Here is a 17,016-nt window from a genome sequence, read left to right as displayed (position 1 = left end):
TGGCGTGACCACAGAGAAAATGATGTATTTTTTGGTCCTTGGAGGCCCGAAACCCATCGTGTCTGAAATGACTGCGGCAATCCTAGCAGCAGCAGCAGCCCAGAGGTCAGGAGTGATGGACTGAGACTTTGCCCTAAGAAGCCTCCCCGGGATTGACCTCCGGCTCGGAGCCCGCACAAAGTGCTGAGTCACGGGGAGGCGGTGCCGCGCGCGGGGGAGGCGGGCCCGCGCAGTCACGTGGCGGGGGCTGTATCACAACAACTGCGCGGCGTGCACCGCCCGCGGCCCACACCGCTTCCTCCCGCGACAGGCCGGCTCTCCGAGCATGCTCAGCTTGGCCTCACGACTGCACGGCGTCCCCCGATGCGGATCTCCACGGTCCAGGTTTTCCGGGCGGCTCTGGGGGCGGGGCCTGTGTTGGTCCGCGGGGCTGCTAGGCGAGGTTGCGGTGCCAGGGCGCCGCTGGGCAGAGATGGGTTCCTGGAGAGCGGGTCTCGCGTTTTTCCGCGGAAGACACTACTGGGAATCGGCCTTTGGTCGTGGTCTAGGGAAGAGCTGATTCTGCAAGATATGAGCTCCTTCTTTCCCCTTCAGCTATCGTTACAGCCCTGATGGAGCTGTCTGCTGAAAACTCACTTCCAGATGTCGAAACCTAGCCCTGGGTGCAGTCTACAGAATGAAATCGAGCCGTAGTGGACCTATGCAGGCAAAGCATTGTCAGAGGGGAGTAACTCTTGTTAAATATGACTTCAGTTGATCCGTGATGGGATTTTTGTTTTTTCTTTGTAACAGAAAAGGCTAAAGACACTGAGAGATCAAGGTTTAAATTGGGCATAAGTGCCCTGTGGTGCAGCAGCGCCGGCGCCCTTTTTGAGATTGTCCAAAGCTCTGGGACCCCCGCTGGGGGAGCTGGTTCAGAATTCGGGGGGGTAGGGTGAGGGAGGTCCCTTATGTGAGTGTGAGCCGGGATCTAGGACAGAGTAACTCCAATTACAGTGTTAAACTCTTACTAGGTTCAGTGTCGTGTAGGGCTTTGGCTAGACAAGAATTTAGTCTATTATTGAACCGCCCAGGTCCATGATTCCTAACAGGTGCATGGGAAAAGTGTATGGTGTGCAGCAGGTGTATGGGAAAACTGCTTTGCAAAGTGTAAATCAAGGTCTACATCAGTACTGTTTCAATAAAGTGGAATGAGAGCCACATATGTAATCTTAAATTTTTCAGTAGCCTCCTTTAAAACTAAAAATAAAAGTGGGCGGGGGTGGTGGTGAATTAATTTAAATAACATACCACATCATATTTAACTCAAAATTTCCAAAATACTATATCGCTATGTAATCAATATAAAACTTTTAATGAGATATTTACATCTTTTTATTCTACTGTCTTAGAATCTGGTGTGTGACTTACACTCACAACACATCTGGGCCACTAAGTTTTTCATTGGAAATACTTGATCTGTAATTACATTTCATAAAATTTACAGTCAAAAATGGATTCACATTTCCAACTTGTTTCAAATTTACTTAAAAGTTTTCCAGTAACTGAATGGAATATCAGTTTTTAAATTTACATTTAAATTGATTAAATTAAAATGAAAATTTGGTTTCTCGGTCATGTTAGCCACATTTCAAATGTGCTTTGGCCAATGTGGCTGATGGCTGTCGTGTTGAACAATGCAGGTCTATGAAAATGTCAGATGACATTATGAGAATAACCCAATGATCCTTGGATGTCTTACCTACATGGGAAACACTGTTTCTCCCCCTCTCCCACTACCTGCTTTTCATGGAGAAGCTAACATTTATTAAGCACACACTCTATACCAAGCACTTTTCTAGAATTAAAGGTACAAAAGGCATAAGTCATCTGTGCCCCAGAGGAATTCACTATTTAGTGTGGAGCTATCTTTAAAATGACTCTATCATTAATGTACGAATGCAACCAAAACACAGAGAGGAATAACTGTGACTCAAGAGATGAACATGAGTGTGTCAGATGGAGAATTTCAAGCAGGAAAAACAACAGAGTGCCAGAACCATATACAGATCTGGTGAGGTTGGTGGGAGGGCAAAGGAAGTTGTTGAAAAGGCTGTGGAAAAATTAGAATAATGTGGTTTGATTTCTATCCCACCTGTGTGATGAGGATGGAAACATCATCTCCTGAGCTTCAAACATCCCTACCACACACAGACACACACACACACACACACCATTGTGGAAATCCCAGACAGACCTTGGGTATTCATGCCCGCAAGCCCTGTGAGGGGCACATCCAATATGAAGGCTGTGGGAGAAGAGAATCCTGCTATCATGTACTCACTCGTTCAGCAATTAATAAGTGCTTACTAAATGTTAACTCTGTAGTGCGAGGGAAGAGGGTATGATAAATACACACTTTCTGGGTAGGTACATGTATGATCTAGTTGCCTTCACTTTTCCCCTGACAGGTCATTGCTCTGTCAACACGTATTTATTAAACAATCACTTGGGGGCACGGTACCTCCTTCCTCTCCTTTCCCTCCAAGATAAGGCCAACTCTAGGTGTTCCCACTATCTTCAACCCCACCCCACGGTAGGCTCACAAGAACGTCATTTTGATCACTTAAGGGATGAATTTTAGGTTTAGATGGAGGATAAACTTTTGGAGATGGTTCCTCATATGGTCTATCTGGAGACTTTTTGCAATAAATGGTGTCCGTGCCATCCAGAGAACATAGGTCACCAGTTAATCAAGACAGTAGGGAATAATGATGATTTACACATGTTGACAAATTGATTCCTCTTAATAACCAGGTCAATTTATTGGCCAACACTATACACATGTACACTATGCACATAATTACGACATCTATAAAAGATAGAATTAATCTAATTTTATGCAGATATGGGAAGAACTTGTCCCAAGTCTCACAGTCAGTAAGTGATGGAGCCTAGAGTTGAACTGTTTCACTTCACTACCATGTTAATACTTTCCTCAACACATTCTGCCGCTCTCACTCTAAGTGTGAGGCCCTGTCCAACTAAAACATAATATGGTGAGTTCGTCATTGATTCAAATAATCAACTTTCTTCCCGAATCCCAAGTTTATCTCTTTTGATTAGCAAAAAAATGCATTTTGATATGTCGCGTTTGCGTAAAGCGAGGCCGACCGCACGCCCCCTTCTCGCGAGCTGCTCCCCTCAACTGCGTCCCAATCACCCTTGCACACGCCTCCTCAGCCTCCGCGGTTCCCACCGGGCTTCAGGCCACGCCTCCGCCACTGCACCGCCTCCTCTCCCCGCCTTCGCCCGTAGTCTATAAAACCTGGAGCGCAGGATCGCGCCCAGGAGCGGCGAGCTAGCGGACGCAAAGACTGGGCATGCTCCGCGGCGGCGCAGGTTTTGGTCACAAGTAGGAAGAAGCCAGTGCACCAGACCGGCAAAGAGAAGCGGGAGCCGCCGCGGCAGCGCGGCCGTGGGGTCCGCCGCCGCCGCATCGGAGCGGGAGGAGGAGCAGCGGGGAGGGCGAGGCCGCCGGGCCGAGAGCCGTCCCGCCTGCTCTCGGTCTTCTGCCTTCGCCTCCGCGCGGTGCGTCGGACCCAGGGTCTGTCACCTGGGCGCCAGGGGCCGCCGCCGGGGACCCGGAGCGGGCAGGACCCTCCCTCCGCCGACTGCGGCCCGAGAGCGCCCCCGCGGGGTGGAGCGGCAGCCGCCTTCTGCGGGCGGCTGAGTGTCCGTCTCGCGCCCGGAGCGGGCGACCGCCGTCAGCCCCGAGGAGGAGGAGGAGGAGGAGGGGGCGGCCATGGGGCTGCTGTCCCAGGGCTCGCCGCTGAGCTGGGAGGAAACCAAGCGCCATGCCGACCACGTGCGGCGGCACGGGATCCTCCAGTTCCTGCACATCTACCACGCCGTCAAGGACCGGCACAAGGACGTTCTCAAGTGGGGCGATGAGGTGAGCGCCCGCGGTCCCCGTCCCCGCCGGGCACCCGTGTCTGGCCGCCCGCGCTGCCTTTGTCTTGCCCTACGCCCCCGGCCCTATCGCGGTCCGCGTTCTCCACTGCGCCCGGGGGTCCTCGAGCGCCTCCCGGCCCCGGGAGCATCGTCCCTGATTTCGCCTAGTCGGCGTCCAGGGCCATCCTCCTGACTAGACTCCTTTCTTGTTCATTCATTCTTTTGGGTTTTCCCCTTCATTCCATAAACACGGATTGGGCGCTGGGAGGGCGTGAGCATGAAAAAGTGACATTAGGTGCTGCGAGTCTTCAACCTAGTGTATCTGCAGACCGGCAACTACCATGATCCACCTTACAGGCTCAAAATTCGCTTTTGCAGTCAATATGAAAGAGATTTAAGTTTTCCTAGTAGGCCTGCTGCTTTTAGAAATCAGGTCTTCAGGATGTCCACTTCTGCCCTACCTCATGCAGGTGTCTTTTCCTTAAACCTCTCCAACTTCTCATCTCCCCTCCCCTCCAAAACACACACACTTCATAGCTATAAATTGAAACCAGTAAGTTACGGCTCAGTTTCCTACATGGGGGAGGAACCTTCCCTTTCCTGTTTAATTCTAAGTGGGAATGCATTTAGAGTTTCAACATTAGGATTTGTTTGTGTCTTTCCATGGCCTAGGTCCAGCAACTAAACTTTACAAACCAGTGTTCTGCCTAGAGATGAAATGTCTCTAGATTCTCAGTATGTTGAACCATTGTTTATTGGAATGATCTGGAATGCAGCAATGTTAAAACTGTTGATTTAGTGTCATCTGCCAAAACTTTTTGTGCCTTCCCTTTCTGTTTTTGAAAATTACGTGTGTATGCAGTACACATTAAATGACTTCTTGAGAAGTCCATCTGTTTTTCTTGTTTTTAGCTTTTGCCTTAGATGGCTTGCCACCTGTGTAAATTGTTTATCTTTTGGCCAGTGTTGTTATCACTCTTGGCCTAAGTGCTGAGGTGCTGTTACACCAGTGCAGAATATCTCCTTTCAAAAAGTTAGTTTTTTTTTTTCTTCTAAGATTGGGATTCTACCTCCTACAGCTGAAGAAATTGTGCTGTTTTAAATTAGGAAAGTATGATGACTAGTAATTCACATTTCTACAAAAAGTGGTTTGTCACACTTCTTTGAACAGAAAAAGCACAGCATGTGTTTTGGTGATGATTCTTCAGTTTTACTGTAAAGTTCATAGTTTCTTTACAGCATCTGCCATTTTGTATATTCATTTTTGTATTGTGTGTCACAGGAAAATGTAAGACGAAATAGGGCAGGGACATTATGCTTGTTCACCTCTGTTTTCCTAGAGCCCAGCCTTGTGCCTGGTGTAGTTGGCATCAGGTCCTTGTGGCATGAATGAGTGAATGAACTACTATTTCAAGTTCCCACTGTATGGTAACTAGTCATTGTAGAGCAGTTCGAAGTTTGACATTTTTTTGTGCTGCTCTTTTTTTTTTTTGAGACAGAATCTTGCTCTGTCGCCCAGGCTGGAGTGCAATGGTGTGATCTCGGCTCACTGCAACCTCTGCCTCCCGGGTTCAAGCAATTCTCCTGCCTCAGCCTCCTGAGTAGCTGGGATTACAGGTGCCTGCCACCACGCCCAGCTAATTTTTGTATTTTTAGTAGAGACAGGGTTTCACCATGTTGGTCAGGGTGATCTCAAACTCCTGACTTCAGGTGATCCACCCGCCTCGGCTTCCCAAAGTGCTGGGATTACAGGCATGAGCCAATGTGCCGGGCCCTGTGCTGCTTTTGACATTTAACTAGGTCTCTCTACAAAGACAGGCAGTTCATGTCTTTGGTAGTCATTGTCCCAGGTAGAACTACGTCAACAGGAAATTTGCAGCACAGTTGGAGCTCAGCAACTCCTTCTGGAGACAACACCCCACCCCCCACCACCCCTTATCCATCTTTGTCCCATTTGGTGTATTCCTGCAAGACACTCCAGGAATCCTTAATCTTACCCTTTTAGAAAAGGCCTCTCCTGTTGGCAGGAAGAGCATTTAGAACTACCCATTTTAAGTAACTTTTGTAGTTGTTGGGTAAATTGAAGTGGGAAGAGCTGAAGAGTAGAGCCTTGAAGTACGTGTCTCTGCTTTAACAGGCTTTCATGGAGAGATTTGCGATAGGTTTACCTCCTTCCCACTCCAAAAGATCAAGGGGCTTGGAAAAGAGTGGCCATAATGCAAACTTGTATTATGCATCTATAAAGGAGAGAAAATTGGACCCAGCATTTCAGCCAGGTCATAACACTTCTTGAAAAAATTACGCTGAGCAGATCTGTGGAGAATTAGACTTTGGTATTGTATTAAGACTCTAATAATGGCTGGGCGTGGTGGCCCGTAGTCCCAACACTTTGGAAGGTCCAGGCAGGAGGATTGCTTGAGCCCAGGAGTTGAAGGCCAGCCTGGGCAATGTAGCGAGACCCCATCTCTACAAAAAATAAAAAATTAGTGGCATGTGCCTGTCGCCCCAACTACTCGGGAGGCTGAGATAGAAGGATCGCTTAAGCCTGGGAGTTTGAGGCTGCAGTGAGCCGTGATTATTCAACTGCACTCTAGTCTGGGTGACAGTGAGACCCTAGCCCCCCACCCCAAAAAAAGATTTGATAACACTGCTCTTACCTTAAAATGTGTAAATGATGTTCACTGAAAACTTTCATTAGTGACTGTTAAGACTATACCTTCACATTTCTTGTTCCAAATACTCTGTCATAAATTAAATACAAAGCTATAAATTGATTTTTTAAACCTCATTTGAAATGCTGCTTTTACCAGCATTTTACTGTTTTATGATCTGTCCTTTCTATTTCCCTAGACTATTTTGTTTTCCACATCTTCCTTTGTTCCCCCACCCCCCCCCCCCCCACCCCACTAACATATTAATGTCTTTTGGAGTGGGGAGTAAACAAACTGAGGTGGAAAAGTCATCTTAGAAGAGAAACACAACCCGCTGCTCATTTTTTATTATTTTAAATTTGCTTCAGTTATGTCTCTGGGTGGAGTATAGAATTTTTGAGAAGAATAACATTCCTGCCCTGAAGTGTCGACAGTTGCCCGACACAAAGGAAAGAATTAAGATTGTGAAGACTGCCTAGGTGATTAAAGAAAAAGAAGCCCCACTCTACTTTTTCCTCCTGCAATGGCACTTCAGTGAAACCTTGGTCTCCCCCAGGCTTGTTCTCCCTCCCACCCTTGATCTGGGATGCAGATACTAATTCTCCATTGTGGTACCTCTCTACATTTCTTTTTTTCTTTTTTTTGAGACGGAGTCTCGCTCTTGTCACCCAGGCTGGAGTGCATGACGTGATCTCGGCTCACCACAACCTCCGCCTCCCAGAGTTCAAGTGATTCTCCTGCCTCAGCCTCCTGAGTAGCTGGGATTATAAGGCACCCAACACCATGCCCAGCTAATTTTTGTATTTTTAGTAGAATCGGGGTTTCGCCATGTTGGCCAGGCTGGTCTCGAACTCCTGACCTCAGGTGATCCACCTGCCTTGGCCTCCCAAAGTGCTGGGATTACAGGCATGAGCCACTGTGCCTGGCCACCTCTCTACATCTCTTATGTGCAGAGAGAAGGTGTGACTTTTTTTTGTGGGGTGAGGATGGGAGGGTCTCATCATGCCTAAGTATTTGCTGATGCCTGTAACCATTCCTCTAGCGGCATCATCATGTGAACGTAATCTAATCACCCTTTTGTAAGAGCATTATTTTTCAGACTGCAGGTTGTGATTCAGTAGTGGGTTGACATACATTTAGAAGATTCCAACCAGGACTTTTGTGTGTGTGTGTGTGTGTGTGTGTGTGTGTGTGTGTGTGTGGCAAGACACTTAACATGAGCTCTACCTCCTTAACAGATTTTTAAGTGCACAAATATAGTATTGTTAACTACAGGGACAATGTTGTACAGATCTCTAGAACTAGTTTATCTTGCATAATTGAACCCATGCTCACCGATTAGCAGTTCCTCAATTTTCCCCTCCCCCTAGCTCCTGGCAACAATTCTGCTTTCTGATTCTATGAGTTTGACTACTTTAGTACTTGATATAAGTAGAATCAAGCAGTATTTGTCCTTCTGTGACCGGTGTATTTCACTTAACATAATGTCCTCAAGGTTCATCTAAATTGTCCCATACTGCAGGATTTTCTTTCTTTTTTTTTTTTTTTTTGAGGCTGAATAATATTCCATTGCTTGTATGTACCACATTGTCTTCATTCTTCTGTCAGTGAACATTTAGTTGTCTCTACATCTTGGCTATTCTGAATAACTTCGATGAACATTGGAGTGCTAATATCTCTTTGCCAACAGGACTTTTTAAAATATTAAATGGAATAGGGTGAAGAATATTAATTTATCATACCATAGTAAGAATATTATGTAAGACTTCTGAGTTATCTTCCGAGGGGGTGTGTGAAGGGTAGGCTTGTGCATTGGATTGCATGTAAATTATTTCTTACTATGGTTCACAGTTGAAGAGTTTGAAGGCCACAGTCTCAGATTTATTTATTCAATGAGGTGAGCCTTGTGAAAAAGAACAGGTTAGCACTAATCTTTGCACATAGTAGGAACTCACTGGTACACATTCTGAATAGAAGTGTGAAGACAGGTCAGAAGCCTAGTGGCTCAGATGCAAGAGAGCTTGTTTGTGTGCAGAAGCCTTGAGAAATAACTGAGAAACAGGCTGCGCAGATAAAAGTGTGTGGTAGATAAAAGTGGGTGTGGTGGATGGTGTGCCACGTGGAGATGAAGAATGGCCCGCAGGACAGAAAGTGGTGTTTTGGATGTGATATGTTGGGCTTTATGGGCATCATATCAAAATGCTGCTTTTTTTGCTTACTGTTGCACTTATAGAGCCATGGACTTGGATAAAAAAAAGACAAAAATGAACTTAAAACGCGCCATAGGTATGGTTGGAAGGAGAGGCTGCCACTTTAGAAATGCTCAGCTCTACTTACTAGGATAGTATTTGTCTCTTCACACCAGAAAGAATGTTGGATTTGGGGTTCAGTTTGTGTTCTCATCCAAGGCTGAAGTGGATTGTCTTACAGAGGTGCGTGTATGCTGGCTTTTTGGAACTCAGGTATTTTCCTGTGAGAAGCTCCAAGATCAGCCTACAGATGCCTGTCTCACCTTTAATATGACAGGTCCTAACTCTAGCCACCATTTACTGTGCTGCTTCTGTGGGAAACAGAAGTTCCAACTCTTAGGTTCCAGGGAGATACCTATTTTGCCCCAGGTTGAGGAGAGGTAAGGGGGATATTCCTGGGTGCCCTGTTGCCTGCTGAGAATACAAACAAGTAAGCCCTTCTGCACAGTTCACATGCAGCTTTTCAGATATGGGTTTTGTTTGTAACTTAGATATGCACATTAAAAGACAGACCTGGGAAATCTATGATGTAAATGTAACAAATATGACTTGATTTTTTCTGATGACTCCAGTGTTAGCTGCCTGCCAGACCTTTTCAGCTACTTAGTGGCAGACATATCATCAAAATTGAAATCTGTCTGACTCCAGGTCCAGTCCTTAAACATTATACCAGGTTTTGGGTTATTTACAATCATAAATTTCATTGAATTTCTTTTTACAGATTTCAAACTGTATAGGTTGTAGAGGGTCAGAAAACAACATTTAAAACTAAACTTTTACTTCTAAGTTTGTAACCCAGTGCAGTGGCTCTTGAAGGCAAGAAGGTAAATTGTCCTCTAGTTAGCAGAAAAGTCCATGTGAACTTTGAGAGGAAAATGCAATGTATCTTTAATCTTTATGAGCATGTTCTTATGTGTAAAACAGAGATGAGATTTATTAAGGGCTGATATATCATCCATTGAGTTTGAACTTCCAATCTGCCTATGCTAGGTTCAGAATGCTGAAGTGACTATTTAGAAAATGCATAGCTGGGAGGCCGAGGCAGGCAGATCACGAGGTCAGGAGATCAAGACCATCCTGGCTAACATGGTGAAACCTTGTCTCTACTAAAAATAAAAAAAAAAAAATTAGCCAGGTGTGGTGGTGAGCACTTGTAGTCCCAGCTACTCGGGAGGCTGAGGCAGGAGAATGGCGTGAACCCGGGAGGTGGATCTTGCAGTGAGCCTAGATTGCGCCACTGCACTCCAGCCTGGGCGGCAGAGCGAGACTGCATCTCAAAAAAAAAAAAAAGAAAATGCATAGCTTGCCAGGCATGGTGGCTTGTGCCTGTAATCCCAGCTACTTGGGAGGCTGAGGTGGAAGGATCACTGGAGCCCAGGAGTTCATGGCTGCAGTGAGCTGGGATCATGCCACTACTGCACTTTGGCCTGGATGACCAAGTGGGACCCCATCTCTTTTAAAAAAAAAAAAAAAAAGGAAAGAAAAAAGAAAATGCCTAGCTTATTAATGAATAAGTGTATGATCCTATTTAAAAATACAGTCTTGAGTGATAAATTTAGAATGGACAAAAACACAATTATTTGAGTCAAATTGAAGGTTCTCTATAGCTTTGGGCAAGTTGCTTACTCTCCCAACTTCAATTTTGTCATCTATTAAATGAGGACAATACTACCTTCCTTACAGGGTTATTGAGATTAAATGGGGTAATATTAGTGAGATGGTTTGCAGGTGCCTAGCCTGTTAAGTAAAATCTCACAAATAGCCTAAACCATTTACTTAGAAAATTTAAAACATCCAGTATATCTTATTTAAATAGCTGTGGTCATTGGGGAATGAAACATTCCACATATGTAGGGTTTTTTGGTTTATTTTTTACAGTTAACTGAAACTTGCTTGTTCAGATACAATTATATTCCATTAACAGTAATTTTTTATTGTATTTCTTTTCTTTTTTTTAATATTATGTATTTATTTATTTATTTATTTATTTTGAGACAGGGTCTTGCTCTGTCACCCAAGCTAGAGTGCAGTGACACCATCACAGTGTGCTGCAGCCGCAGCCTCCCAGGCTCAAGCTGTTTAGATCGTATTTCTAAGTTGCGCTTCAAAAACGCATTGACACAGGCTCAGGCTAGGCTTCTTAAAATAAGATATAGAGCACAAATTAATTATTTCTTAATAGGCATTACAAAGATTCAGGTTCCTTCTATAGGTCATAGCGTATTCTGTAACACAAAAAGCAAAGTTGTCGCATCTCTCTATCTTTTTTAGCTGTCACTGGACATTGATTCAACAGCATTTATTGTCCATTAACCCCTACCCACCCCCAGAAGTTCCCTTGTGCCCTTTGCACATGTGTGCATGCGTGTATGCTAGAGAGAGATGGGGAGAGCACTTCAGTTGATTCTGGTTTTCCTTCAGACACCACCTTTGAGAAACTGCCTTAAAGAGTGTGTGGTCATTAATTAGATGAAGGGGAGAAAGGAAGGCATTATAGTCAAAAGAACAGTGTAACAAAGGAGGAAAGGTGAGAAATACCATTGGATAGTATGTGAAGGTTATTGTGCAGTTTAGTGTTGTAAATGCAGTGAATAGGTTTAGCCAGCTTGTAGAAGTCTTTGTCTAGTTCTCAAAAAGTAGAGGTTATGTTGTACTTTAAAAGCATGAGAAAAGTAGAATGGAAAAAAAGTGTATTAGTCTTCTATACCTATCTCCTACAGAAAAAATCTTTTAAGACTTATCAGTTACTGTGACCTACCATATCATGGTTGAATTCCTCCATGTTAAGACCCTACTGTCTAGAAGTATGGTATTAGCAGATGTACTCATTGATTGGTACTGTCTGTAGTTTCATTTTGAAGCATAAACCTGAGTAACATTCAGTAAGACTCTGTATGTTCAGAAAAGATGTCACAATATTAATTGAGCCTCTAACATCACTATGTTTCTGAACATTTTTACATACTGTCAAGGCATCTGAATATATTATTAAAGTTAGAAAACTGTATATGAAGCATTACTGATATTGCTGGTATTACTGGACAGACCATATCCTAACAAGTTTGCTAATTAGTACTCTGTTTCTACATTTCATGATATAATCAGGTGTTTTTAAAAAAACATTTTAACAGCTTTATTGAGTTATAATTAACATAAAGTTAACTGCACATATTTAAAATGTACAATTTGGTAAGTTTTGATATATGTATACATCATAAAATCACCTCTGATAATAAGTATATTCATTATCTCCAAAAATGTCATCATGCCCCTTTGGTAATTTCTTCCTCTCTCCATCCCATGCAGCTGATCTGCTTTCTGTAGTTTGCATTTTCTAGATTTTCATATTTAAGAAATCATAGTTTGCATTTGATATCTAGTTTCATATATCTAGGAAATCATCCAGCATATCCTCTTTTGGTCTGCCTTCTTAGAGTCTACATAAATATTTTGAGATCCATCCATGTTGTTACATGTGTCAGTAGTTCATTCCTTTTCGTCGCTGAGTAATATTTCATTCCATGGTTATACCAGTTTGTTTATACATTCACCATTTGTGTTGCATTCAGTTTTTCACTATTATAAAAAAATTATATGAACATTAACATACAAGTTTGTATGTATGGACTAATGCTTTTCTTCATCTTATTACCCTAGGAGTAGCGTGTTGTTAACTTTTTAAGGAAACTATAATACCAAACTTTTCCAGGGTGGTTATACCATTTTGCATTCTCACTAGCAGAGTATGCCAGTTCCGTTCATCCACATTCTTGTTAACACCGGTATGGGCAGTCTCTTTAATTTTAGCTATTCTAATAGGAGTGTGGTGGTACGTTGTTGTATTTTTAAATTGCATTTTCCTGAAGATCAGCAATGTTGAGTATCTTTTTATGTGCCGATTTGTCATGTGTATATCTTTTTTGTGAAGTGTGTTAAAATCATTTGTCTGTTTTAAAACTATTGAGTTTTGAGCGTTTTCTATATTTTGGATGTAAGTATTATCAGACACATGCTTTGCAAACTTTGCAAATATTTCCTCTCAGTCTGTTTTCATTCTCTTTTTTTATTTTTTATTTTTTTTTGAGACAGAGTTCTCACTCTATGGCCCAGGCTGTAGTGCAGCGGTGCAATCTCAGCTAAGTGCAACCTCCACCTTCCAGGTTCAAGTGATTCTCCTGCTTCAGCCTCCCAAGTAGCTGGGATTACAGGCATGCGCCACCACGCCTGGCTAATTTTGTGTTTTTAGTAGAGGTGAGGTTTCGCCATGTTGGCCAGGCTGGTCTTGAACTCCTGAGCTCAGGCAGTCCGCCTGCCTTGGCCTCCCAAAGTGCTAGGATTACAGTCTTAAGCCACCGTGCTTGGCCTTATTTTTATTTTTAAGAGATGAGGTTTTGCTATGCTGCCTAGGCTGTCCTAGAACTCTTGGGCTCAAACAAACCTCTGCCCCAGCCTAACAAGTAGCTGGGACTTACAGGCATGTGCCACCTCACCTGGCTAATGGCATACTCTTTTGATTGCTGTATCTTTATAATAAGCCATGAGATCACGTAGTATTAGCTCTCTAGCTTTATTCTTTTTCAGCTGGTTTGACTCTTCTGGATATTTTGAATTTCCACGTGAATTTTAGAACCAGATTGGCAATTTCTACTTAAAACAAAAAAACCCTGCTGGGGTTTTTTATTGGGATTGCATTGAATCTGTAGATCAGTTTGGGAAAAATTAACATCTCAACAATATTGAGTCTTCAAGTATATAAATATCTCTCCACTCTACTTACATCTTTCATTTCTCCCAGCAGTGTTTTGTAGTTTTTCGTGTATAGGTCTTTCACATCTTTTTTGTCATGTTATCCCTGAATGTTTCTCATGTTTCAGTTCTATTGTAAATGGTTTCCCCGGACCTTCAGCTCCATCTCTTCCACCCAGGGAGTCCACTGGGCTCTTCTTCACCTTCCTGCCCATGACCTGGAGCCTCTCCCCAGGCAGTAAGTGGGGGCAATTGTAGGGCCCACTGATTTTCCCCCGTGTCTCAGGGATCCTTTCTTATCTGATACGCAGTGTCTTGAAAATTATTCTTTCATATATTTTCTCTTCCTCTCTCTTTTTTTTTTTTTTTTTGTTTTTTGTTTTTTGGTTTTTCAGGTAGGAGGGTAAATTTAGCCCCTGTTACTCCATCTTGATTAGAAGTGGAAGTGTTTCCCACTTTTTCTATCCTTTTAGCTGTGTTCTCCTTTGTCTGTAAACTTTGTCCAAAGCTGGCTATCATTGTGGTTTATAAGATACTTGCCAGCACCCAAGATTTAGCCAAGTTTTTAAAAGGTCAGGATTTTCTTTGCTCTTAAGCCATAGTTTTCATCATTTAGTATCTCTGTTATCATCCTGTGACTGGATATTTGGTAAAAACACAATTAGTTTCAAAGTCGACATACATTTTATTAATGAACTTTAGTCTGAAGATCAGAGTCGAAGACCTGGGGTCACCCCGGGTTGTGTGAGCTTAGAAAACAGAACTAAAGACTGGGTGTGATGGTTCACGCCTGTAATCCCGGCACTTTGGGAGGCCGAGGCAGGTGGATCACTTGAGGTCAGGAGTTCGAGACCAGCCTGACCAACATGGTGAAACCCCCCTCTCTACTAAAAATACAAAATTAGCTGAGAGTTGTGGCACATGCCTGTAATCCCAGCTACCAGGGAGGCTGGGGCAGGAGAATCACTTGAACCTGAGAGGCAGAGGTTGCAGTGACCTGAGATTGCGCCATTGCACTCCAGCCTGGGCGACAAGAGTGAAACTCCGTCTCAAAAAAAAAAAAAAAAGAAAAGAAAAACAGAACTTAAATTCTTTGGACCACAATTTCCTCATTTGTAAGACTAATTAAAAAAACTTATCATTTGGTGTTTTGAATTGCATGTTTATATATATAGATTCTTTTAGTTGTATTTTTTAACAATTTTTAATTGTTTCAGAATACCTTAATACTTAATACTCTGTAACTTATGAAAATCGGTAAATTCTACCAGAAGTGGTAGAATTCATTCCCCTGAACCTTTCAGGTTTCAGCATTTTCTTTGAGATTACATACTTTACCATCAACTGAAAAAGTAATCTTAATTAATTTCCTAGAAATTTGGTGTGGGAGTTAGTAGTATTGCTGTGTGTAGGAAGAATGATGGCAGGCTTTCAAGAGGTGGGGAAGGACAAGAAGCCTCTGGATTTGCCAGTTGGGCAGGTACTGGGGGCGTCTGGCAACACCATATCTGAACATATTAAGGATTTGGGAGAATAGCAAAAGTTGGTGTCAGATCAAAATAAATGCCACAAAGCCCCCATGCATGTTTTTACATTTCATATGATGTTTGAAATCTTGATTATAGTTTTTAGAAGGAGACAGGCTTGCACTGGGACAGCATATGAGTTTGGGTCACTTTGGTAATATCTCTGTGGCTAAGTTATCACTGGTGTGTAGTGAAACTGAATGAGTGATGACTTAATCTCCACTTAATGGTTCTGTTTCTCAGACGTGGTTTAAAAAGACAGAGAAGGATGTAATGAGCCTCAGACTTATAGCCAAAAGAGTTCATATTTGATATATCTTTATTGGCACTTGGAAAGTTTGGTTATTTAGATTGGTATGTTCTGAGCGAGTTTCTATGACTAAGGTTCTACTCTGATGGATGATCTCTAAAGAGCTTTCTGTATTAGATTTTTGTGTCTGTTTTATGGTTAGAGTTTAGTAGTTGAACTTATTTCCACATAATACTACAAAAGAGCCCCCAAAACAGATGTTCCTAGTTACATAAATGCTCTTACAGACCCCCTGTTGTCTTTGTCCCCCTCCCCCAAGATTCTGTTTTTAGGCCTTTGGATTCAGTTAACTCGTTTTTGAAGTGGATGGTGACTTAGCAGAATTCAGACTCTAAGGTGAGTGACTCCATGACGCTTTTCCAGGAAACTAGTAAAAATCTGGGTTGTAAGTCTGCCCCATTCAGATTAACTGCTGGAGGGGAACCAGAGCTTCACAGAGATAGAAAAGGTCATAGAAGCTGCTGTTTTCCAGCAGACTTTTCAGCAGTCCTGCCTGAGCTAAGCAGGGTAGTACGCTGGCCTGCCAGTGTGTTAAGTTGTGTCTAGGGGTTATGATCTGTTGGCTCCACTACTCAAATAGAGCAAGAACTGGGAAGTAAACAAAAACTTTATTCCTGGAAGCATATTTGAGGCCTATACGCAGATCGCTTTATACATAGTTCCTGCAGACTCGGTCATTTAGTATCTCAGCTCAGGATGTACTGCAAGAAATTGAGGCAGAAATGAGAGGGCGCAGTCGGGAGAGGAGCTGCCCAAAGCAGGTCCAGGTGTGGCCTTCTGATATGCCCACAAGGGCCCTGCCCTGTTATAGCTGTAGTTAAAGAAGTGAAATTGCCAAAAACATCTGAAGCCCTAATAAAAAGTGAAAGTATGTGTAGTATCTTCCTATTGATAGCAGATAGTCAATTTTAGAAAGATTTCCACTCATGTATATGTAAACTTTTTAAAGAAAACATATGCTCTAAAGGGGTAAGTTTTGGGTAATAAGAAAATTAATTTCAATAAAATGAATGTTCTGTGTTTGATGAGTGAAAGAAAAATGATGGTCTTATACTAAGAGTTTCTGGAAGACTTTAATTTCAAAAACAGTAGTTTAGAACTGGAAGGGACATTGGGTTTTCTCTTATTTTCAGATGATTTAAAAGCCAAAGACTACAACACATTCTAAGTGGCTATCATTAGGGAAAATTAAGGCTGCTCTGGGCGGGATAAATACCTTGTACAACTGTAGGAGGCACCAGGGTGGGTAGCACCCCTTGAGGGTGGAAAGGGGAAGGAGTTACAGTGTTGGGGGTTCAGCAAAGGTCTCTGAAGGAGTGGCACTTGACTTGAAGCACACAAGAGCCAGCTCTTGAAATACTGAGGTAAAAATCTTCCAGGCAGAGGGAACAAAAGTGTCTTAAAGGCCTTGAAGTGATTGTTGTAGAGACAGAAAAGGCCAGTGTAGCTGCAACATCGTGTGGGGTGGGTTGAAATGAAGGAGGCTGAGAAGATTGGTCCTAATGCTCTTTAGGAGGGATGTTGGAGTTTCTGCTGAGTGTGAGCCATTTAAGAGTTTCAAGGAGAGTGACTTGACCTGCTTGCTGAAGGACCATGGTCTT

The 17,016-nt window shown here is 43.0% G+C and overlaps 1 protein-coding gene across 1 annotated transcript in view; it reads left to right on the top strand.

The window, feature by feature from the left end:
* The first annotated feature begins 3,328 nt into the window (after nucleotides 1-3,328).
* GCLC (glutamate-cysteine ligase catalytic subunit) overlaps nucleotides 3,329-17,016 on the top strand; it is a 47,014-nt gene continuing 33,326 nt past the window's right edge. The window contains exon 1 of the mRNA XM_001155930.7: nucleotides 3,329-3,934. Coding sequence (XP_001155930.1) covers nucleotides 3,785-3,934 — 150 coding nt within the window. The 5' untranslated portion in view covers nucleotides 3,329-3,784. The remainder of the gene's footprint in view (nucleotides 3,935-17,016) is intronic.

The sequence above is a fragment of the Pan troglodytes genome, chromosome 5 (genome assembly GCF_028858775.2).
Source record: "Pan troglodytes isolate AG18354 chromosome 5, NHGRI_mPanTro3-v2.0_pri, whole genome shotgun sequence".
In the NCBI taxonomy this organism is placed as follows: Eukaryota; Metazoa; Chordata; class Mammalia; order Primates; family Hominidae; genus Pan; species Pan troglodytes.
The sequence above is the reverse complement of the archived record's forward strand: the minus strand, read 5'-3'. Positions and strand labels throughout refer to the sequence as shown.